This window comes from Akebia trifoliata, chromosome 11, assembly GCF_017979445.1.
Source record: "Akebia trifoliata isolate Shusen 1 chromosome 11, ASM1797944v1, whole genome shotgun sequence".
Classification (NCBI taxonomy): domain Eukaryota; kingdom Viridiplantae; phylum Streptophyta; class Magnoliopsida; order Ranunculales; family Lardizabalaceae; genus Akebia; species Akebia trifoliata.
The window spans coordinates 29118056-29141527 of record NC_141385.1 but is presented as its reverse complement, the minus strand read 5'-3'; the positions used below and the strand labels follow the sequence as shown (position 1 = coordinate 29141527).

General features: G+C 35.9%; 1 protein-coding gene across 2 annotated transcripts; it reads right to left on the bottom strand.

The window, feature by feature from the left end:
- Positions 1–2302: 2302 nt before the first annotated feature.
- PVA12 (plant VAP homolog 12) lies at positions 2303–21779 on the bottom strand. Of its 2 annotated transcripts, XM_086460118.1 has the most exons (8): positions 21452–21778; positions 21262–21332; positions 21059–21140; positions 20842–20957; positions 20593–20757; positions 20443–20484; positions 18226–18303; positions 2303–2733 (listed from the first exon to the last, which is right to left on the bottom strand). In XM_086460118.1, exons 1-8 carry the CDS (start codon positions 21501–21503, stop codon positions 2623–2625), a joined length of 717 nt encoding a protein of 238 aa, XP_086316244.1. In that variant the 5' UTR covers positions 21504–21778; the 3' UTR covers positions 2303–2622. The 2 variants fall into 2 exon arrangements, with proteins under 2 accessions (XP_086316244.1, XP_086316245.1); XM_086460119.1 differs by lacking the exon at positions 18226–18303 and having other exon boundaries at positions 21452–21779.
- Between the last annotated feature and the right edge of the window lie 1693 nt (positions 21780–23472).

Genomic DNA, 23472 nt, shown 5'->3' with positions numbered 1-23472 from the left:
ATACAACTGTGTAAGATAAATTATTATGAAAATTTGATGATTAAGGAAGAAGCATCATAACTTGAACTTGAATTTCTATTCTTTTTTTGGTTTTCTGTTGTTGTTTTAAGTTTAAATAATGAGAAGGAATGATGTGGTGGAACGCGTTAGTTTCATGAAAGTCAAAAGAGGGAAGTAGACATTGTAGCTGTTTTCCATTTCATTTCAACTATGACCGCAATATCATCCTCTCAAAGTGGGGATGTACTTTTTATTAAAAAAGCTGTTCTTTGCGCGTGGAGAATTTGACACGCTTTTAAGTGCAATGCACACTTCTACATGAATTTGTGGTGGTACCATAGCTATTTGGTATAATGGAGGGAGTATGACTATATATATGTATATGAAAGAGAGATAAGTTTCCCTTTGAAATTATTTTGTTTGACCCACTGTTGGCAAATTCTCTTTTTTTTACTTTTTTTTTTTTTTTGTTTTTTTAATTTGAACCCACTAACTCAAAAAGTTGCATTGCAATGTCAAACAACTAAGCTATGGGTCCTAGCTAGTCCAATGTCTTAATCTTGCTAGTAGTTTTAAAACTTGAGAACTCAACAATTTGCATGTCCACTAAGTCGAGTCAACTCAAAAACTCACAAGTTGACTGGAATCATGAAATAAATATATATATATATATTGTGATCCTTAATATTTTTTAATAGATAATTTTTTATTTTTTTTGTTCCCCACAAAAATATTATGTATAATCGAAGTTTTACCCAACACGGTGCATTTTTGAGTTGACATGAATGAGTTAAAACCTTGATTGGGTCAAGTTGATTAGTTGATTCAATGTGTTAGTTCCATCGAGTTTTGGCACCGAGTCATCAGGTCAACTAGATGAGTTTTAAAACTATGGTCTAACTTTATATAAAATTCAAAATGTTAAAATTGAGGGGAGCTTGGATTTGGATATCTGATTAGACTGTCCCAATTCATCAAAACTCCTCACTGGATCAACGCATGGTTTAATGTCTTAGAATCGAGTTTGACTCCGATTTGTGGATTGGGGGTGTGGTCTGAACCTAAGTTTTTGGTTACAGAATCAACTAGGAGTTAAGCATCAATCACATCTTTCAACATTTAGACGATTTCTAGTATGATCCATTAAACAATTCATGGAATTATTTTTATGTGGATTGATAAGGGTTTAAAGCATGCATGTATAGTGATCAAAACAGGATTAGTTCTGATCATCAAGAGTATTCAGTCAAGTGGATTGGGGGTGCGATTTCAGTGCTCAACAGCACGGCCTCCTCCATCCACTGATGCCCAACAGCAGTAGTTCTGAGTATTAGGATGGACATGTAACTTGCTTCTAGTTTGAGAAAATCCTTGAGAGTTTGGCTTTGTGAAACCCAAATTTACCAATAATATTATAATAGTCACTAAAACATGCTCAAGAGCCAGGTACCAAATATTGGAAATTATCATAAACTGATTTGGTAATTTTGGGATTCGGACTAGAAAGATGAGGTCATCGTTTTGGATCACCATGTAAACGATTTGAACACAAACACGGTTAAATTAAAAGAGCTTGACTACAACCTGGATGGCTTATATGTATATTTAAAAAATTAAAAAGGAACTGATGATTGGGTGTTTGGTAGCTAAATACTTTTTGTTAGGAAGTAGTATAATATAATTGGTAAAACTATATAATAGGAATATAATTGCTTAAGTTTAAGGAATATGATTCTGATTGAGATGTATTCCAATCAGACATTAAAAGATTGACCGTCAAAAATTGATCTAAGATTGTCCAATCTACGTTGAATTAGATCATTATCTCATCTAAATATTGTATTCTTCGTTTTTTATGTTTGATTCAAATGTATCCCCACTGCACAATCCAAATAAACTTCCCAACTCAGTAGGGAACACTTGACAACAACCCCTCTTCTTCTCGTCTATTCTTCATTTTATCTGTATAAATATGCACATAAAGAAAACCATGCATATGCATTGCAGACAAATAAATTACAAAAAACATAAAGAACCTCTGAATTTGATATCCATCCAAGGCATAATAACCATGTTTAGATTCCTTGGCAGTGAGTCAAAGTTTGATATAATACGAATTAATCCAACATAGTTACCAAGGACTCACAAAAATTTTGCGGTTTATACAAATGATGGTTTTCGTGTTCTTCCCCGAAACACATCAATTTCAACCCTTCCTACACTATCTTGTTCTTGAGGTTTGAAGGTGGAAGATAATAGAATCTGAGTTTGAGAGAGGGTAGGAGAAGGGGGGGCATTAATCTGCAAATCACCAACTAATTAGTCTATTTAATCAACCGAACCCTTATTCAGAGGATTAATCTGAATTTTAGGAAAAATTTGCTAAGTTTTGTAACAATGGACAAGGCGTCACATAATACTCCTTGTGTTCATGCTTTTAAAAATTACAAACCAAGCAATCCCAACTGAGCATATTCTCTTAACAACAACAAAGACAGGCTATGAAAATCTAACCAAAGCACAAAAGCCTCTTGTCATTAGTTTCTTCTTGTTTTCCACTTTTTTTTTTTTTTTGGCAGTTGAGGGAACAGAAGGCAAATGAAGAATCCACAAAGGAGTTGGTCATGTCTTCCTCAAAAGATAACCCAGAAGAATGCTAAACAAGCCAAAGAGCACAACGTACAAGAATGGGACACCACCCCGACTTTTGTTGCCTTCGCGCCTCAAGAGTTCCTGCACAATGTAATTAAATCAACAATAAATACCAACCTACAGAAGAAATCTGTGACATACCCCTCTTAAGATTAGAAAATAAGTTCATTCTTCATGCCAATCACATCTTGGTATGATATGCAATTTTTTTATTTTTTATTTTTATTTCTTTTCTCAAATAAAAGTATCATGCATATCAAGACAGCTAAGTAGAATTTTTTTCTTTTTGGCAAAACCTTGTCATTAACTTCTGCTATTCACAGGACTCCCAATCCTTGCACTATACTATTAAATTAATTAACAGGCTACTTCCAGTCTCTAAATTATCTAAGACATCAAATAGAACTCTATTTTGCACCAATCAATCCACCACGTCCACTCAATTATAAAACTACATAGTAGAAGGGCAAATCCTAAAATCGAATAAACTGTCTATCATCTTGAGAGGGACTATCGAAACCAAAACTTAATACATTAAAATGTTAAGTCATGTAGAATGGGTTATTTTCTTGACATCTATTTCCTTTACTTGTTCGATTGATGACAGAAAAGCAAAAAAAAATTAAATATTTGAGGGACTCATCAGAGAAAAAAGAGTAATTCTGACCTAACCCGAGTTTTTTTTTTTTTGTAAGGTAAAAATATAACTGAAGCAGAAAATCAGATTACAATAACATTATACCACTCAGATGGATGTTGAATAAACCTACTGAGAGGCAAACCCAAGAAAACAGAAAATACAATTGCAATCCACTGACAACATTACAAACCCAGGGCTTAAACCCGTAGCTCAGTTGGTTTGACTCATTGCAAAACAACTGAGGTCATGGGTTCAAGTCCAGCTTAACCATAATAAATAAAAAATACAAATCCAGGCCCAAATAACCACCCAACTACGGAATCAATGAATTCTATATAAATACACAATCGTAAAAGTAAATGTGTCCTTGACATCCTTGCAAAGCTTTTTTTGGCTAGGCAAGCGAGATTAGTCATAACTAATTAGTTGATCAAAGAAGATTTTGAACTCAGGTTATTATATCAACACTCACGGAATTTAACCAACATAGCAAGCTGGTACATTCGAGCTGCTCATGAAGCTAGAACCATGGATACATTCTATAATTTAAATGATCGTATTGCTGACGCTTCTTTCCCTCCCCTTAAAAAGACAAGCTTTCTATGAAGGGAGCAAACGAAGAAATAGGACCAAACAACAAATACTCTTGGACAATGGAACAACAGCCAGCCTCTGGCATTCTCATGTGTTTGTGTGCGAAATACCTCGATCTTGGGGTTCATTTTCTCTTGGAGCAAGTATTCCAAGGAATTTTGAGGGATGTGTTTTTAGGACTTGGTACATAGGTGTCATAATGTTTGTAAAGATTGAGTTGTCTGTCGTTTTGTATTTTCTCTTATAGGTGTCCTCCTCGGACCTCTCCCTGTTTTACTTAATAATAAAAGTCTTCAACTATCAAAATAAATAAATATATATATATATATATATATATATATATATAACTTTATTTTTTTTATGTAACATAGGGTATCCCACATCTCTTACAAAATATGGACTAATCCTTACGGTTAAATGCCCAGACCCCACGTAAATTTCCCGATGTGCAACATGGTAAGTCAAGAGGCTAGCTAGTTTCGAACACATGACTAGAGGAAGCAAACCCCTACCACTAACTGAACCAATCCCTTGGAGGTATATATATATATATATATAACACAACTGTAGGGCCCACTTTATTACGAATTTGTAAGGGATAAACATCTCATCCAACTACAATTTTGTGGGATCCACCCTACTCACTTGATTGTCTTTCCTGTTCACCCTTTTAACTTTATTGTCTTTCATCTCCTCCCCTCCCTTTTTTCAATAATATTCCTCCAATTTTACTATCTTTTCTCTTTTACCCCATTTTTCAATGCCACATGCTCGATAATGTATATGCAAAATGGCCCTTTCTTCCTAACTTCCTTTGCAAGTGTTAGCATCATTTCTTTCAGCCACACAAAAGAGAGAGTGCCACCACCTTCATGCAAACCCATTTGGCTGATTGAATTGGTTATGAAACAGGACTAAAGCCATCTCTAACTCCAATAAGTATGTAAAATAATAGCCAAAAAATAATAATAATAACACCAGGGAAATTTCTCACTGAAACCCAAAAAGATGAAGAAAATGTGAAAAAAAAAAAAAAATACAAAATACAAAAACAAAACAGGACAGAAAACCAATCAAGGCAGCCAAAAAACAGAACACCCAAAAAGATTTTGTGCTTGATTTGAGACTAGGGGTCTAAATCGAGGAGAAAACAGTGTCAGGCCAGGCTTTGGGCTGGACCGACACAAAATGTCAAAACCTGAGCCCAACCCAAAGCCTGTCCATAATGCAGATTGATTATTTCTAGGGCAATCCATTACAAATTTTGTTCTAAACTGGGCCATGTAGAAGAGAACTGCAGGTTTAATGAAGGGAAAGAGAAAGTTGATCCAAGACCTCCCATTAAACCTAAGGGGGAAAAACAAAGAGAAGCTGACTCAGATGTTAAAGAACATTAGGCTACTGATTCAGTGCAAGAAAAAGAATCGGAAGGTAATGGGAAGTCTCCCATTGAAGCATTGTTTCAAGTTACAGGATCAGATAAAAGTGACAAGCCATTTATTGTGGCTAGTCCATCTATGCCAGCTGAAGTGAAAGGAGACATCCCTTTTATTGACATGGTCGATATTAAGAGATTTGAATCCTCTTAAGGGTGCAATTGAGGGCAACGGCATTGGAGAAAATGAGGTTAATGCTGAACCAATTGATGTGGCAGAAAAATCAGCAAGCCCTAACAAGGTGAAATCCATCTTGACTCAAAATTTCATGCAACCCCAATTTCATTAGATCCAAAAGAACAGGAGCTGAATTTAATTTTATTGAGCTAAGCTCAATGGGCAAGGAGATACTCTCCAAGCATCTCTCTGACAGGATTGCAAGTTTTTTTGGCACTGGTCAATCAAGGCCAAGTTAATCAGGCCAGACTTTCATAAGGCAGACTTAGGCCTCAACTGACTCTACTCCGAGCCAGGTCAGGTTGGGCCACGGGCCCAGGAGTTTATTTACTCCCCTATTTGAGACTCAGAGATATATAGTAAAGGAAAGAAAAGTCAATTTAGCTGAAGCAACAAGCATCATGCCCCTCTCACACCATCATGTTTCAAATCTCTGTTATGTCTCATTGCGTTCATAGATGATACCTAGTTGTCTCGAACGAATCATCTCATTTTTTATGCCCTGCGACAGCAACAAGGTGTTGTGTGAGGCCCTACGACAGCAACTAAGGCTGAGTTTATGACCTACGACAACAGCTAGGTTATTTTCTAGACTGTATTACACCCTGCGATAGCAGTTAGGGCTGAGTTTATGATCTATGACAGCAGCTAGGCTGTTTTCTGGACAGTGTTACACCCTGCGACAACAACTAGACTGTTTTCTGGACAATGTTAAACCCTGCAACAGCGACTAGGGTTCTGTTGGACTGTGTTACATCCTGTGACAGCAACTAAATAAAGTTTTTTGGGTGTGTCGACAACAGTTAGGCTATTATGGGATGTGTTACACCCTGCGGCAGCAGCTAAAGTAAGTTTTTAGGTTGTGTTAAACCCTGTGACAACAACTAGGGTTCTGCTGGGTGCCTTTTTCTCTTTCTTTCGACTGCAACCAGTTCGTTTGTTTCTGATTTTCTGATAAAGATCTCCCTTCAAGCCAAATCTACTTCTTTCTTGTTTGTTCTTGTGAGCATGACATCACATCAAGAAAACAAGGACTTCAACACTACTCTTGGGGCAAACTCCTCTGCCCAACGTATTACTAATGCCCTATTAGATGGTCGAAATTTCAAGTCCTGGTCTCGGTCTATCAAGCTTTATTCTACGCCATGTTTATGTATCATGAGATTGTCTCCTCTTTGTGACCAACCCTCACTCAGACATATGCGCATGCAAAGAATGACTCAAAGATTTATGGGCTTTATCGAGACATTGTTCATGTAATGACCTGAAATCCTAAAATGTATCTCGAGGAAAGAATTTTAGATCCGTGCATTGATTTAAAAGTTATCAAATCCTCGAGTTTCGCATTTGATATTTTCCCAATAGGTAAACGACACCTTAGAGACGTAATTTGAGGAAACCGATCATACTATTAGATTCGTGTCGAAAAATCACCCAAAATAGAGTATAAGTTTGTCCAATTCGGCATTCGGGAAAAACAATTCTCAAAATGCCAAGTATGTCCCAACTTAAGTGATATAAATATCTAAATTCTATTAGAAAAATCAGATTTTTCTTATTCTCCTCTCCAAACAAATCTCAACCCTTTTCCTTCAATATTTGAAACTCAGATCTACACTAAATGAGAACGATCCGAGCTTAGGCGCAAGAAGGAAAGTTGTTCCTCTCGCCGAGGGTTACGCGTGGACGCAAAGAAATCCGATTTTCGCCGGAAGAAAATTTTAGAGATTGGCCGGAGGCGATTTTAAAGTTCGTTCAACCGTTGAAATTAGCTTGAGGTAGGTTGCCTTCCCTTCTACCTTCTAGTTATGCGATAATTTCATAGAAAATCCATATGATTATTGATAAATCGATTGTTTCATTAAGTTTATACATATTTGAACAATTTGAATCATGTTTGCATGCTTATTTATGATTGGTTTTAGTTCATTTGATGTAATATAATCATTTTATAGTTAATATGATATTTGGATCGATTTTGGTCGAGTTTCGACGAAAAATCAGCAATTCGGAAAAGTATCCGAATGTTGAGTTTGGTTCTAATTTGTTTTGTTTTGCTTCCATATAGTATGTATACCCATTTCCTACATTTATTTCATTAAAAACAATTACGTATTACTTTAAGTTCTTTAATAAATAAATAAATAGTTCATTTTCAATTTCGACTTTGAAAAAATTATTTTTCAACACTAAGTTAAATTTGCATAGATTTCCAGCTTTTATGTCTTATGGTTTTATCTTCGTTTTCGAGTCTTTCTACTCAACCAAAACCATCGAATGGAATTGGTTGATGCTCTATGGATTTCGAATTTCTTTAAAAGTAAAATTACTTTGATAGATATGTAGGAAATTAGATGATAGATTGATCGATTTAATCGATGGATGGATAGAGAGAACGTATGTTCTCGACTGATTGATGGGACAGTGCCTCCAGTTCTACGTAGTGGCCATGCCACGTAAAACGTGATAGATAGATAGAGGGATGAGATGGTTGATGGATGGATATGACAGATAACTGTCACTGGAGGGCACTACCAGATTTTGTTTGTATTTTCGATTAAAAGAAATGATATATTATATACAAAATAAATTATTTTGTTTACCAGTAAAGATTTGTAGAAAACCCATAAAGAGTGACGCGTTGCTATGTATCCGGAAGCGGCGAGTCAATCTAAGATAACACTAGATGTCATATGCTCTTCGGTAGTATGGGATACCTTAGAGCATATTACAGCTTATGAAATCCGGGAATTTCTCCTACTTATTTTCTGGGGAACGTTGTGTGTAAAGGCAGTCTCTGTATAGTGTAGAGATAGGCGGGGTTCACATGCATTGCCTCTTGATAGGCTTCGACGCGAGGGGTCTCCTGGGCTAGTTAGTGATCACTTTTAGTCTGTAGTCGTCAAACAGTCGACCTCACCGTTAGTTGAACTCAGTATTGGGTTCTTGGTCAACGGCCAGTCTGAGCCGGATAAATGGTCATCCAACCGTGGTATGCTAGACCGACCACAAAATCATATTATAACGATGGGATTCCACATCGGAGGTTAAGTTTGGAATATCGTATTGCCATAGCCGAGGCGGTTATATCGGCGTGTTCCTCTGCTCTCTTATCGATTACACCGCCGTGTTCTTATTATGTATCTTTTTCTTATTTTGTAATGATTGATAGATGTTTTCATTTAAAAGATGCATATGTTACTTTAAATGATAGAAATGATAGGTTGAAATTATTTAACTGTTTATTGAATATGCTTAGACATTTATCGTATGTTACATTATGAAAAACTTACATTATTTAACTGTTCAACTGATTACTCGTGCAAGTATGACTCGTTGTTAGAACGGCGTTCATCCTGCTGAGTAACATTCCCCTGTTACTCACCCTATCCTTCCCCTTTCAGATTATTCAACTTTTGAAGAACCGTTCTTTGAGGAGTCTTTTGAGGAGGTCCTCGAGGAGGATCAGATTGATGTCTTGCCGCCGCCATGTCTTTGAGGACTAGTAGAGGATCTTAGCGGTTTTTGGTTGTAGATAAGAAACATGGTAGATTAGAAATTTTTGTAACCTGATGAATTATGAGATTAAAGATCTTGACTTATATCAGTGTTTGTCGATTTCTTCTGTTTACTCTAGACTCTCGTATAGATGTTAGTTAAATGTTTATTCCGCTGCGTGTATTTTCTTTTCATAAGTATTATTATTTATGAATGTTCTGTTAGATTGTGTGATTGATTACCTCATACCTCGAGATTCTAACCGATGAATCATAGGGATTCGTGTTGGGATTTCGGGGCGTGACAGTTCAGGGACTCAGAGCGTCGCAGATTACTTTCGATTTCTTTAGTCCTGTTGGGAGGAGCTCTCTCACAATGACTCTATGGCTAATTTGTCTGCAGAGGTAGCCAAGTATGTGGTTACAAGGATTGCTCGACATCAAACATACTAGTTCCTCATGGATTTACATCCCGAGTTTGAGGCACTTCAAACCCAGATCCTTAACCCCACCCCATTACCTTATTTATTTGAGACATTTGCAATCATTGATAGTGATGAGCATCGCCGCCATGTAGTTCTCTCTCAGACTCAAACTCCAAGCATTATCTCTACTCCAGTTACAGATCAAAAGGCTCTAACAGCCAATTCGGATTTTTCTAACTCTCATACTCAGGGATCTAGGAGTAGAGGTCGTGGAGGCCAAGGCTGTGGCCGTGGTAAAGGGAGTAATCTTACTTACAGCCATTGTGGGAAAATTGGCCATGAGAAGGCCCATTGCTTCCAACTTTATCCCCATATGTTGCGATCGTCTGTCGCCCCTTTTTTGGGACAGTCTATTCCCCATGTTGTTATTGTGAAGTATCAGTTACTCCTACTGATACTCTTACTTCCCTTGACACTATTGATCTGCAACAACTTCCAACTTAGATTATCGTTATTGTATGAGATTAGATCCATGCTCACACTCACTCATCTTCGATTCTAGCCTCAATTACTACGCCCCCAGATACATCTTCTGCATTTCATGACACTCGGTCTGTATCTGCTCCTCTGACTTGGGTAATTGATTCTGGCTTTTGATCACATGACTAGTGAGTCTAGCCATTTTACTTCTATTTTTTCAGCTACTCATAAGGAGATTCGCCTTGTTGATGGGTCTCTTACTCCCATCCATGGCAAGGGAACCATTCCCTTATCCTCCGACTTCTTTCTTGACTCTGTGCTTCGTGTTCCTAACCTATCTCTTAACTTTTTGTCTATGAGTAGTATTACCAAATCTCTAAATTGCTCTATAAGATTTTTTCCTACTCACTGTATTTTTTAAGACTTGACTTCAAGGAGGATTTTTAGCAAGGGGTATGAGAGGGATGGGCTTTACCTATTTAGATCTCAACCTACTGTTGTTCCGACTTCTATACTTTCACTCTCTGAGAGCCATATTTTTTCTTCTCAAACTTTAGATTTATGGCATGCTCGCTTAGGACATGCTAATTTTCAGCACTTATGTTCTTTATTTCCTACTTTAAAAACTTCTTATAGTGGACACAGGTTTTAGTGCTCTGTGTGTGAGTTATCTAAACACACACGTACTTCTTATATTCCTCGCATACATCGATCTAATGCAATATTTGATTTAATTCATTATAATGTGTAAAGGACTTTCCTTATTACTACTTCTAATAGTCATAGATATTATGTTACTTTTATTGATAATTATTCTCGTTATACTTAGGTTTGTTTGATGCGTTTTCTTTCTGAGGTACTTCCTATTTTTGTTAATTTGCTTAAAATGATTCAAACTCAATACAATATCACTATTAAATTCCTTAGGTCTAATAATAGAGGTGAATATATTTCTAATGAGATTCAATCCCATCTTCATAAGCATGGTATGCTTCACCAATTGACTTGTCCCTACACTTTTGAACAGAATGGTGTGGCAAACGCAAAAACTGTCACCTCATGAATATTGTTCATTGTCTTCTTTGAAGGATGCATGTTCCTAAGTTATACTGGAATATGGCAGTTCTCACTGCGGCTTTTCTCTTCAACCGTATTCTGAGTAACACTTTAGGGGGGACAGGAGCCTCTTCATGTTCTTCTTCTTGATAACATTCTCTTTCCCCTTACACCTAGAGTCTTTAGGGTGCACTTATTTTGTTCAGGACAGGACCCCTTATCGCACCAAATTAGATGACAAGATCACTTAGTGTGTTTTCTTGGGTTACTTGTCTATGTCAAAGGGGTATCGTTATCCCATTTCTCATCATGTAATTTAGTCTTTGGATGTCACTTTTTTTGGAAATATTCCCTACTTTCAAGTTATATATTTTTTGCAGGACTTTTCCTTTGCAGGATCCCTCTCCTATAGTGCTACCCTCTCCGATTTTCTCTCCATCTCCATCTTCATCTTCGCCGCCATTAAAGGTTTACTCTCGACGCCCCTCTCCAACCTTGCAAACCTCCTCCTTGGACTCAAGTATACCCTCGCCTACACCTACACCTCCTATTCCTTCTATTTTTGACTCTTACTAGCCTATTACGCTTCGCAAAGATAAGCAGGTATGTGTTACTAATCATCCTATTGTCCAATTTGTTTCCTACCAGGGACTCTCTCCCTCTTATCAAGCTTACCTTACTGTCACTGATTCTATTCGAGTTCATCGGTCTGTATCAGAGGCGTTGCGAAATCCTCGGTGGACTGGAGTCATGACTACTGAGATGGATGCTTTGCAGAAAAATCACACCTGTGAGCCTGTTCCCCTTCCCTTTAGGGAGCGGATTATTGGTTGTAAATGGGTTTTCACTGTTAAATATCTCACGAATGGCACTATTGATCAGTACAAGGCATGCCTCGTTGCTAAGGGCTTTACACAAACTCCAAGAAAAGATTTTGGGTGCTACATTTGCTCATTTAGCAAAACTTTCCACTATTCGCCTCCTTATCTCTTTAGTTGCATGTCACTCGTGGTCCTTTCACCAACTCAATGTAAAAAATGCATTTTTAAATGGTGATTTAGTTGAGTTTATTTACATGGACCCCTTCCTGGGTTTCAGCTTCAAAAGGAGTATTTGAGGAAGGTTCGTCGCCTTGACAAATCTCTGTATGACCTGAAATAGTCTCCGCAAGCCTGGTTTCTACGTTTTTCTGAGGTTATTTTATCTATGGAGTTTTCTAGATGTCACTCAAATTATATTTGTTTTGTTCGTCGAGAAGTGGATGGTCGTTGCACTATTGTTTTAATTTATGTGGATAATATTATCGTGACTGAATTGTAGAGTTTAAATGTTATTGGGTCGTGTTTTTATGGTTAAAGACTTAAGCCCTCTCATATACTTCTTGGAGATAGAAGAAGGCCGCTCTCACCGTGATATTTCGTTATCTCAACGCAAATACACATTAGATCTTCTTCAGGACACTAGGATGTTTGGTTGACGTCTTGCTTCCTCTTCTATGAATCAGAATCGTCTTCATGCCGAATCTGGTGATCTTTCATCTGATTTTTCTTCTTATCAAAGACTTGTAGGTGGTCTGATTTATCTAACTAACATCAGACCGGATTTGACCTTTGCGGTTAGTGTAGTCAGTCAGTTCTTGAATGCTCTACGTACCTCTCATCTTGATGTCATTTATCATATTCTTCGCTACTTGAAGTCTCGTCCTAGTATTGGACTTTTCTACTCATCCACTGCTCAGTCACATTTGTCCTGTTTTACTGATGCTGATTATTCTGATTCTCTTACAGATAGGAGATCTACCTCTAGTTTCTATACTTTCTATAGTGGTAACTTGATCTCATAGAAAAGTAAGAAACAGAATGTAATTTCCCATTCTTTTGCTGAAGCTAAGTATCGGATTATGGCCATTTGCACTTGCGAGCTTATTTAGCTTAAATCTTTACTGACGGAACTGGGATTTCCTATTTCTGGTTCTTCCTCTTTATTTTGTGATAACAAATCTGCCATCATGTTTGCCTCTAACTCAATTATTTACGAAAAGACCAAGCATATAGAGGTTGATGTTCACTTTCCCAGAGAGAAAGTTCGATCTGGTGATTGTCAGACAGTCTTTGAATCTTCTTCAAATCAGCTTACCGATACACTTACGAAATCTGTTAGTCCTTCTGTCACTAACTCTCATCTTGTCAAGCTGGGCTTAGTTGATATATTTGCTCCAACTTGAGGGGAGTATTAGAAATAATATTTATTATTTTATGTTTTTATGTTTTTTCTATTGTTTCTATGTAAGGGCGTTTACGTCCATTCACTATTTTATTAATCTATATATCTAACTAGCTCTCATTATGAAGCTAGAGAATTACTTTCTACAATTCTTTTCTTTCCACTCTTCCATTCTAAGATGCTCCCTTCTAGCATACCAAATAAGTGTGCTATCATTTGTAATCATTTCATTAATGTATAACTCAAAAGTGGATAAAACTACATAAATCTTTAACCCTAATACTTGAATGGATGACATCACATCCGAAAGAAAAACATTCCAGATATACTTTACACCTTCAGTCCCCCAAAAAATAGTGGCACACATCTGCCACGTCACATTTGACATAAAAAAAATAGTCATTGACATTCTCTACACTTGAAACACACTCGAGTCTGACATAGTTCTCCATCAAAGTTGATTTTAATGACCACAACCTTTTCTACTGGATGAATGTGTTTGTCGTGACTCGTGACAATAACATCATTGCAAATGACCACAAATGAAGTTGATAATCCACCCAATTGTCCTCAATTAATTGAGGTCAAAGCACCGGACATACACCTTTCATCTCATTACAATTCCACCCTTTAATTATAAGTGGCAAGTCTTTTGTTGTGCCTAATTTTACCTAACTAGTAACACTTGAAAAACTTTTGATTCCCATCACATTTATTAGATGCTTCTTCATGTTCTCCATGCTTGCTAGATACATTATAAGAGTTTCCTTAACTGTTACGAGCCTTTCCATTTGTCACTCTTGTTGTTGGAAATAAAGCTTTAACATCACTTTTGAAAATAAAACACCCAGACGTTTGTCAAGCTAAAAAAAAAAAACTCTTGAGAATATTCTTTTATTTCGTACAAGAAAGTTGATTAACACACTATGAAAAAAATGGATGCATTCATTCTTCAATCCACAAATAATATTTTTTCATCCACACCTCTAAAATTGGCTCTTTAGGGTTTCAAATTTGGAACTTCATGAAATAGATATTTTATTATTAAGAAATTTTAGAAAGAGAATGACCTCCTCCAAACTACCCCCAAACATCTATAATAAGACCATGGGCTAATAAAACATGAAAATAACCCAAAAACAAACAAAAAAAAGTCCAAAATAAAACCTCAAAAATTTTAATCTTTAAACTTTGATGTCCCCCGTCAATTTTTTTACTTTTTTTATAAGTAAAAAATTTCATTGAAAAGATAGTGAGGTCGGTTGAAATGACCAACCAAGCAAAAACCAATACAAGAGGTTAGTTGGTTACAATATTAGAAGCCCTTCCTAGTTACCGACGAAGCCCTCAAAAAATACTCCCCTAAATTCTGTAAACACTTTTGACCAAAAGTAAATACAACCCAAAACCAAGAGAATCATGTCTTTGATAACCATTTCCTTGTCTTTGAAAATACAACTATTACGCTCTTTCCAAATCCCCCAACAAATCGCAAAAGGAGCTAAACTCCATAACCTTCACTTTGCTCCTAGAAAAGAGTACCCGAGAGAGAACCATGATTCGAAAACTGCCCTGACTGACTTGATCAAGCATATTGACACACCAAACAAGCTCAAGAAATGAGACCAAATCTTAGAAGAAAAACTACAATGTAAAAGGAGGTGATCAGCTGATTTTCTATTTCGAAAGTAAAGTAGGCAAACATTAGTCCCACAGAACCCGCATCAATATATATATATGACTTTAGGATTTGTTGAATGCATAGCTATTGACTTATTTCGAGATAAGTCAGATGTCGTCTTGTGTTTTAATTATGATATTTCAATTAGATTAGATTTGTGGTGTGTCCTTGCCGCATGGATACTCGATGGTGTGGTTTAGAAGTGATATGATTGGTGAGTTGGAAAAAATTCATGAAACTACCTTACCAATAATCTCTTGGCCCTTTTGAAAATGAGGAATTACCCCAAATGTCAATGGGTATGACTTACTCCCTAGTGGTATGAGACGACTTGGAGACCATACTAATGAACCTTGGTAGTAAAGAGGTTGAGGTCAATAATTGAAGGGATTTTAGAGATTGCACCCATGCCCGATAGGGCATTAGACGCGATGTTCATGCCTAGTTTAGACATGGATCCATACTAGACTATAGTCGTCGAATGATTGACTGTCATTAGGTTTGTTTGGGCCGTTGATCATATTGTAAGACGACAACATAGATTGAAAATGATGATATATTGCGAACAACCCTACGCTCTGCATGTGAATCAACGATCACCACCACCAGATCGGAAAAGCAAGACAAGTAAAGATGCATGGACCACGTAAAAAGGCCAAATGATCTTAGGTTCCCTCATCGACGAATTAATGAGACCCTGGTACCATTCTACATCGGTAACCCTGCTGGGTAGGCCGGTTTAGATAGGGAGATCACTAGCAAACTTAGACCCGCAAGAGATACACATCACCTCATGTGTTATTATGTGATGTTGCATTCTTAATAATCATATCTTGATATAATTACATGTGAGCTATGATCAATTGATCATCACTATGATATCTTGGATATTCGATTAACGTAAGATTCACTTATTTTCTTATGTTAGTAGATGACATAATAGATAGTTATATCTTAACCATAGTTAGATCTATTTCTCGATTTATGCATCATTATTTTGTAAATTAAGGTCATGCCACACATTGTATTTGAAGGACACAAAACTTAGAAACTATCTTGTTATCTCACTCCTGGGGCTACTTGCTTAGGATCAATCGGTACGTGCTGGGTGAGGGGTGTAGATTGAGTGTTAGAATGGGAAAATAGATAAAATAGGGGATAGGTTGTGAATCACGAATATGGGTGAGAGACGTTTGGAAGTCAAAATCAAATTGAGAGGTATTATCATAATTTTAAAAAATTCAAGGGGCATTTTGATAAATTTGAATTTTTTTCGAGTTTCCAAACGTGCTTACAAGCATTTTTAAGGTTTTTGACGTCGAATTTGGCCAGAAGTGAGTTTTTATGATCGATCATAATTTGTGTTGTTGGGCCAACTCTCTTTCTCCAAATTATTCATTTTTCCTCAAAATTATCGCTTTTATCCCTCATTTTTTTCTCCTATCTTATAATCGATTTGCTCGTCCTTCAACTCTTTGGATTCCAAATTCAGGTGTCATACGATTTTGTGGTGTCTACAAAGACGATCAAGAGTAAACCTAGGCAAATGCGAGTTAGAATATAAACTCTCGTAGAAGTCCACCACTCCTTGAATCACCTCATCATCGTTACTCTTGATCATCCAAAATATCTAAACCCCATATGTTTCTTTTATGACCTCCTTCCACAAGTTCTCCTGGTTGTCCTCAAACTTGCACAACCACTTCACCAACAACGCCAAATTCACTGCACCAATCTTCTTAATGCTGAGACCCTCATTTTTCTTTGGAGAACATATCCAATTTCTCTTAACAAGGTGGAACTTTCAATTTCTTTCAATATCATTCCACAAGAATTCCCAAAACATATTTTCTATTTGCAATTCCACGGAATAGGCATAGGAAATAAATTAGCATACTAGCTAGGGAGCTCTTGATCAATGGTATCCTCTCCCTATTGAAAGGTATTTCATCTTCCAAGATCTTATCCTTGTACCAATTCACTCAATAATGGGGGTCCCAAATAGCCTTCAAGAAAAGTTGCACCCATTGGTAAGCATAAGTAGGATCAGGGGAAAGTATCTAAAACCTACACAACCTGCAATCATGGAAATGTTGGATACCTCAAAGCAGTAGAGAAAGGCTATGAGGAATCTAATATGATCAATGGATGCATCAAAGAAAACTACAATCATAAACCTTTGTGCTTTTTCTTTGGTGTAGGTAGGCCATCTTGGCCTCATTTTCTTCTTATTAATAAATTATTTACCTATCAGGAGAAAAAAAATTAATATAGAAATATCCAAGATGAATGTGACATCCATTGGAAGTATCCAGGCATCTTTGTGCTCGTGTAGGCATTTATAACATATGTAGGTGGTAAAACCCCATCATTACTGATCCCACATAGAGATTTCATTGGACTGATTGAGCTATTTAGTACCCTCTAGGACTCCGAATAGCAATAGATCAGAGACTTGAAAACATACTAATTTCCTTCAATTCGAATCTGTTGTAGAAGTCAAAACATTCTGAGCTCCATAGAAAGTCATACACTTGCCAAGAGAATCAACACCATATTTCCATCCTTCAAGCCTCAGAGCATATGACATGTTTCGAGAGAAAGCAACAAAGTGCCAATGACTTCCTAGCATCTAAATGATTTTTTATTAAACTTTGCCCCCTTGTCTTGCCCAGTTGTCTCCTGATTGATCTTCTGACGATAATTGAGGCAGACACTAGAGATTGTCAGATATCATAGCCCATAACTCTTGTTCGCTCGTATTATGAATGATATCTGTTGGGACTGTATAACTCCGCCATACCCACTAAAAATTAAATTTAAAAAAAAAAAAAAAAAAAACTATAAATTCATTTCATTAGGTGGTAAAAAGTGAATGAAGTGTAATTTGGAAGAGGAATGCAAATTAGGACCCAAATTCAAGAAACTAAAAAAATCCCAAATAAGGAAGGTTGAGGCAGAAACTTGATAATAAAACCTAAGAACAGTGTTGAAAACCAAACCAAGTATACCTTTCTAATACCTAAAGGCCAAAAACATTAAAGTTGAATTGCATTCCATATATATATATATATTGATACCAGAAGTTCAATATAGCCTTTTACTAATAAACCAATGAAGGCTATAAGTAGGAGGGGATAAAAAAGTTCACTAATGAAAAGATAAAGAGGTTCAGTAATGAAAATGGAGTTATCAGTAGATACCAACGGGGAATCAACCTACACAGTTAAATTAAATAGAGGGGTAAAAAAAAAGCTTTGATTCCATCATTAAGTCAGACCAGAAAAGGTGATCATCAGTAATCATAAGAATTGTCAGTAAAATGTCTAAAACTCAGATTAATCAGAGCATATAAACTCCTCACCAATTCCTGACGAAGTTTGTTAGTCTGTTGAATAGCAGAATTTTTCTCTTCTGTCAGCTTCGAAATAAGAGCCCTTGCCTGAAAGTTACACAACTAAGTACTACTCGAATCATCAAAGCCAAAGGATACCAGATATATATGAAGTAATCTTCCATTAAACCACTAGCATTGTTAAAAACAAAATATCATAACTTCTGTTTCTCTGCCCCATTACTGAACAAATTAGTTATAAGTGGAAAATTTCAAGAAGCGAGTAATTGTACAAATCATAATAAACATCTAGCTGCAATGAAACTGAAGGCACGCCTCATCAAATAGCACAAAGTCAGACTACAAATGAAGGTCAACAAAACACACATATTGGCTGCTTATTAAAAAACAGAAAGGGCATCTTTAGCAAACTATTTAAAAAATAATAAAGCATGGCTAAATTTGCACAAACAGCCTTCATACAATGAACACTGAGGCAAACTTAGGTTTTCTGAAGGAGGTCATCCATGCGTTACTTGAGCCTTAAGGAGGTAAAAACTGAAAGCTACATGATCATATGGAATTAAAAGTCAACCACACTTGATCGTTGTCGTAGCTTGTAATTTCAAACAATATGTTCATCGAGGAATTCTTAATTATTTTTATATCTTGATAACCAGGTCATCATTGTCCTTACTCCTTACCCCACCTTTGAATTCAATGCTAGAAAATATGACATTCGTTTTCTTTTTCTTGTTTAGGATATTAGGGGTTGTGAGAGCAGAAAGAGAGGTGACAAAGGGTGTGGAAACCAAGAACCAGAGCAGTTCGAATCCAGTTTTGCTAGGTCTCAGTCAATTACAGTTTTGAATCTTGAAAGGAAAATGAACTTATTTTTTGCGATTAAGTGAAGCTAGAGAAGGCATGCAACATTTTTTTTATTCAATTCAAAGTCACAGAGATTGTATGGCAACATTTTGTTAATTTCAAGCTCATACCGTTTGATGAACTAAGGCTTTGATATAGGTCTCAAGGGCCCTGGGGGTAATTCGGGCCTGTAATAGGCATTGGAAAGCTTTGGACCTATGGGCTGATATTTTTTATATTTTACTTCTTCTAAAATCTTGTTAGTCAAGTCTTGGATATTTCATTTCTCTAGAAATTCTCTTGTAAGCATTAATTTGAGATGCATACAAAATTTATATAAATGGTGGAGATGGTAGGAGAAGTAAATGTAATTTGCAATTATGGTTGGGGGTTGTAGAAAAAAGTCTACAAGAAAGGGTGGGGGGTCATCCCAGCCATGTAGAGATTGAGAATTATTGTTGGGACATTGAGTCCTTGTAAACACCATTTTAGTGAATATTTGTCTTTATTTGGGTTCTTCCATCTCCAATTACATTACCCCTTAGGAATAAAGGACAAGATCCTGTGAAGCTTTTCTCATTTGCTCTGTGCATTTTAAAGGAGATGGAACTGTATAATTTTTCAACCGAAAACTGAGTTGGCTTTCAATTCTACCTCTTTGACAAGGTCAATGGTCACCTAGAAAAAATTTAAAAATTATCATTTCTGCAACACTAGAAATAAATTTGTAATTTGAATGTTCTTGATTGATGGAAGAGGTAAAACAGGTATCAAAGAGGCCAATGAATATTCAAAGTTGTTTCCAGCCCTATAATTATCAAAAACTCCCAAGTGATTACAGGTTGTTATAGGTGAAAAGTGTCCAGTGATGATTTGTCAGTCTGCCTGAGAAAACACAGAGTTAGTTGATAAAATTCAGTAATGCACTCTACGCATTGGGAATAATTACTTTGGATGATTCAAGATTTATGGAGAAGTTTTGGTCACCGATATAGATCATATTTTCTCCCTAGACTTGCTTTCAAAGACCATATATCAAAAATTACACATCATGATGACACCAAATTTGGTGTAGTAGTTTATAGGGAAATAATCATCTCCACCAAATTTGAAGTAATTTGCATAAGAATAGAAAGAGTTATGATCTCCATCAAATTCTATCTCCTAACTTAATTACTCATAAGTTTTCAAATGCTAACAATCCTATCAATTCAGAAGCCAAACCAAATAAACATACAAAAATGCAAATTAGATGCATTTATGTTATATTCACAACTCGTGCTACATTTATATTATAAATTACAAACAAGCAAGAATCCATAATTGTCCACTAAGATGAATTTGCAAGTTAAAAACTCAAAATTCCAACAAAAAACTCACCTCTGAGGAATTTTCTTGAGACTCAACAAATGATCTCGATGCCTGTAAGTAGCATTAAATAAACATGTCATCAGCCATCATCCCTTAAAAGATATAATGAAATATAAATAAATAAATAAATGCAAAGTTCAACACATTGTAAATACTCACAGCAGTAAAATTGGAAGTATTCAAATTCCCATTATCCGATACCGATGCTCTTGGAGATGAACCTCCCTCAGATCCTTCAGAAACTGGTGAGGGTGGTTGAGGTGGGGAAACATAAACAACTCTCAATTTGCACTCCTCGATGAGCTTTCCAGACTCCTTGTTAAACTAAACAAAGCCACTTTCATAAATTAAAATCTTCTAACAAATTATAATATACTCTACCATCTAAATGTGAATAAATATATCTACCATCTCCGGGTTAATATCCTTTACAGTAGCTCCATGACTCGCAATTACACTTTGAAGAAGAAATTTGTCCTTACAATGCAAATCGGGGGGAGCCTCCCGTTGCGCTTGCATTGTAACTGAGCCAAAAATTATGAATAAATCAATAACCACCACATATTTACAAACAAAATCAAAATTCAATGGTAAGGAAGTAATAAGAGTCAGAGAAAAAATTCACCTATGACATCGCATGTAGAATGAGGCAAGACGACTCCTGTGTTGGGACGAACACAATACTTCTTTGGATCCGTTGTCTTAACCTGAGAATCACCAATTGCAAAATTTAAATATCCAAAAATTAACGAAAAATCCAACATTTCTGTAGAAAAACACGCTAAAATCAGTATAAAAAATTTGAGTGTAATTGAACGCTCTCTGTACCTTGAAAGCTACATAGTTATCCGTTTTATTCGATAATTGAAGAGAACATGAGATTTGTTTCTTCAGTTCGACTGCTCAAATCAAGAACAAAGACATAAATAATCAAAACCTAAAACCCTAAAACAACGAAAAACAGATCTGAAGAAAAAAAAAAGGCGAATCTTTTAGATTCCTGAAAGTTGAAACTTACAGGGGAACTTGAGTTCTTGAGGTTCGATGCTGAGAAGCTCTCCAGAATCCATATCGAAGAACAAATATTGAAGAAATCCGACCCTTGTGAGAGGAACAACTGTTCCTCGAGATACAACAGTTGTTTTCTACAACAACCCGAAAGATGAGAATCTGAGAAAAACTGGAGCAGAGGGAATCTGGTTTTCTGGCGTTGAATTTGTAGATCTAAATATAGCTTGGAAGGGTTGGAGGTGCTTCTCTCTCTCTCTCTTGTATTTGTGTCTGCGTGGACCGAGCTCAACCTAACCTCGAACAGGTTTGTTTGGGTTATAACATTTTAGGACTGAGGTGGCCTTAGCGCCTGAGAATTTTGAACATATAGTAGAGATATAGATCATAGATGTTCGAGAATTGAGCTAAGGGGCAGAAAGGGTATCCATGGGCACCCATTTAACGGGAACCGAACCGAACCGGAACCCAATTCTCTTTTTATTGGCACTAATTAGAGCCGGGTCTAAACTCTAAACTGCCTGAAATGAACCGATAGGAATCGAAACCATTAGATCGTATCCAATAGGTATAAATGATTTAAGTATTCTATTATTTCAAAATTAATATATCTCGTGTGAAGTTATTCAATTTCTTTTTGTATAAATTATGGATTGGATAAAATGGACCATCTCTTCTAAAAATTTAATATTTTTAAAGAAGATAAATTTTCATTGTTGAAAATAGACCATTAATTTATAATTTAGGTATAACAAATTTTAACTAAGTTGATAATTTTGTAGATCGTATATTAATTTTTTGAAAGGAAAAAAAAGATTTCATAATGATTTGAAATATTTTTTTCCCGTTCAATTATTGAAAATTGGAATCAACGGTTACATGTGTTTTTGCATGATTTCGATTTTAGTTCCATTTATTTTAGAATTGATGTAACACCCCAAGCCCATAATAATGCAATATTGTCCGTTTTGGGCTGAAACCCGCTTAGTTTTAAAATGCGTTGTAGAGACTAGTTTATCCTTATAACTCAGGTTCTAAATATTCTCATGTCTGATGTGGGATTAATCAAATTCATCCCTGCATTCCACCTCGCATCTACCACATGATATCTTTACTTCAACCCATTGGTCTTCATAATCATTTCCACATCTAGTCAGTGGCATACCGATGAAGTGTGACAGCTGAAATCAAAAGAAACTAAAATGGTTATGGTTCTAAGTGCATTCGGAACCGACCCATTGACACAACTATAAAGATTATGAAAAATAAAATTAGAAATCATCCCTTTCAAAAGAAGAATATATATGAATAACTCGACGACCAATTAAGGGAAAGCCGATTGAGATGTTCTAAACAAGTTTCATTATTAAATTTCTAGATAGAATAAATATTGAAGTTGAAGGTCGTGAAATAGTGATAATACATAGTTGGAGACTGTGAAAGTAGATATGCACTAACTTTTAAGAAATTCTAAGGTATTTGAAAGTCAAAAACTAGTCATTTGATGTGACATCAACCAGATTTTAGATTATCTTAGGAGATTGATACACTTCTAAATTCAAAGGGAAAGTAAAATCATAGTGCAAAGCTAAGTTTATCTTGCTTAAGGACTTCCATTCATCGAATATGACTTATTTTTTAATTTTCATGATGACATACATTGCATTGTCAATCAAGATTTTGGACATGTTAAACATGATCGACTAGTGTCACCAACGTTTCATGCATCACATTTAAACGTTGAGTTCGCCTTAGTAGGGTGTGTGAGCAAAATTAGAGGTTTATTAAGGGTATTGGAGTTTTAGGTGTAGAGAGCTTATTTTAACATGGCCATTTGATCGTTTGAATAGTGGAAAAATAACATTTGAACATTTGATTGGCCTTAGCCTAAGATTTTTAAGCATAGTAAATATGATGCTGAGAATTGAGGTAAATAAGTGGAAACATTAGGAAAGGTATGATTAAAAATCATTTTGTTCAAAAAAAAATATATGAATATCCTCAATTGATGATAATTTATAAGAATGTTGA

What these genes read in the sequence shown, in the direction of transcription:
- PVA12 (XM_086460118.1), bottom strand. Translation starts at nt 21,503, where the DNA reads ATGGATTCTGGAGAGCTTCTCAGCATCGAACCTCAAGAACTCAAGTTC. An exon ending in TCAAGAACTCAAGTTCCCCT is followed by an intron (nt 21,333 to 21,451) that starts GTAAGTTTCAAC and finishes TGATTTGAGCAG; the next exon opens with TCGAACTGAAGAAACAAATC. An exon ending in ATACTTCCAATTTTACTGCT is followed by an intron (nt 20,485 to 20,592) that starts GTGAGTATTTAC and finishes TGCTACTTACAG; the next exon opens with GCATCGAGATCATTTGTTGA.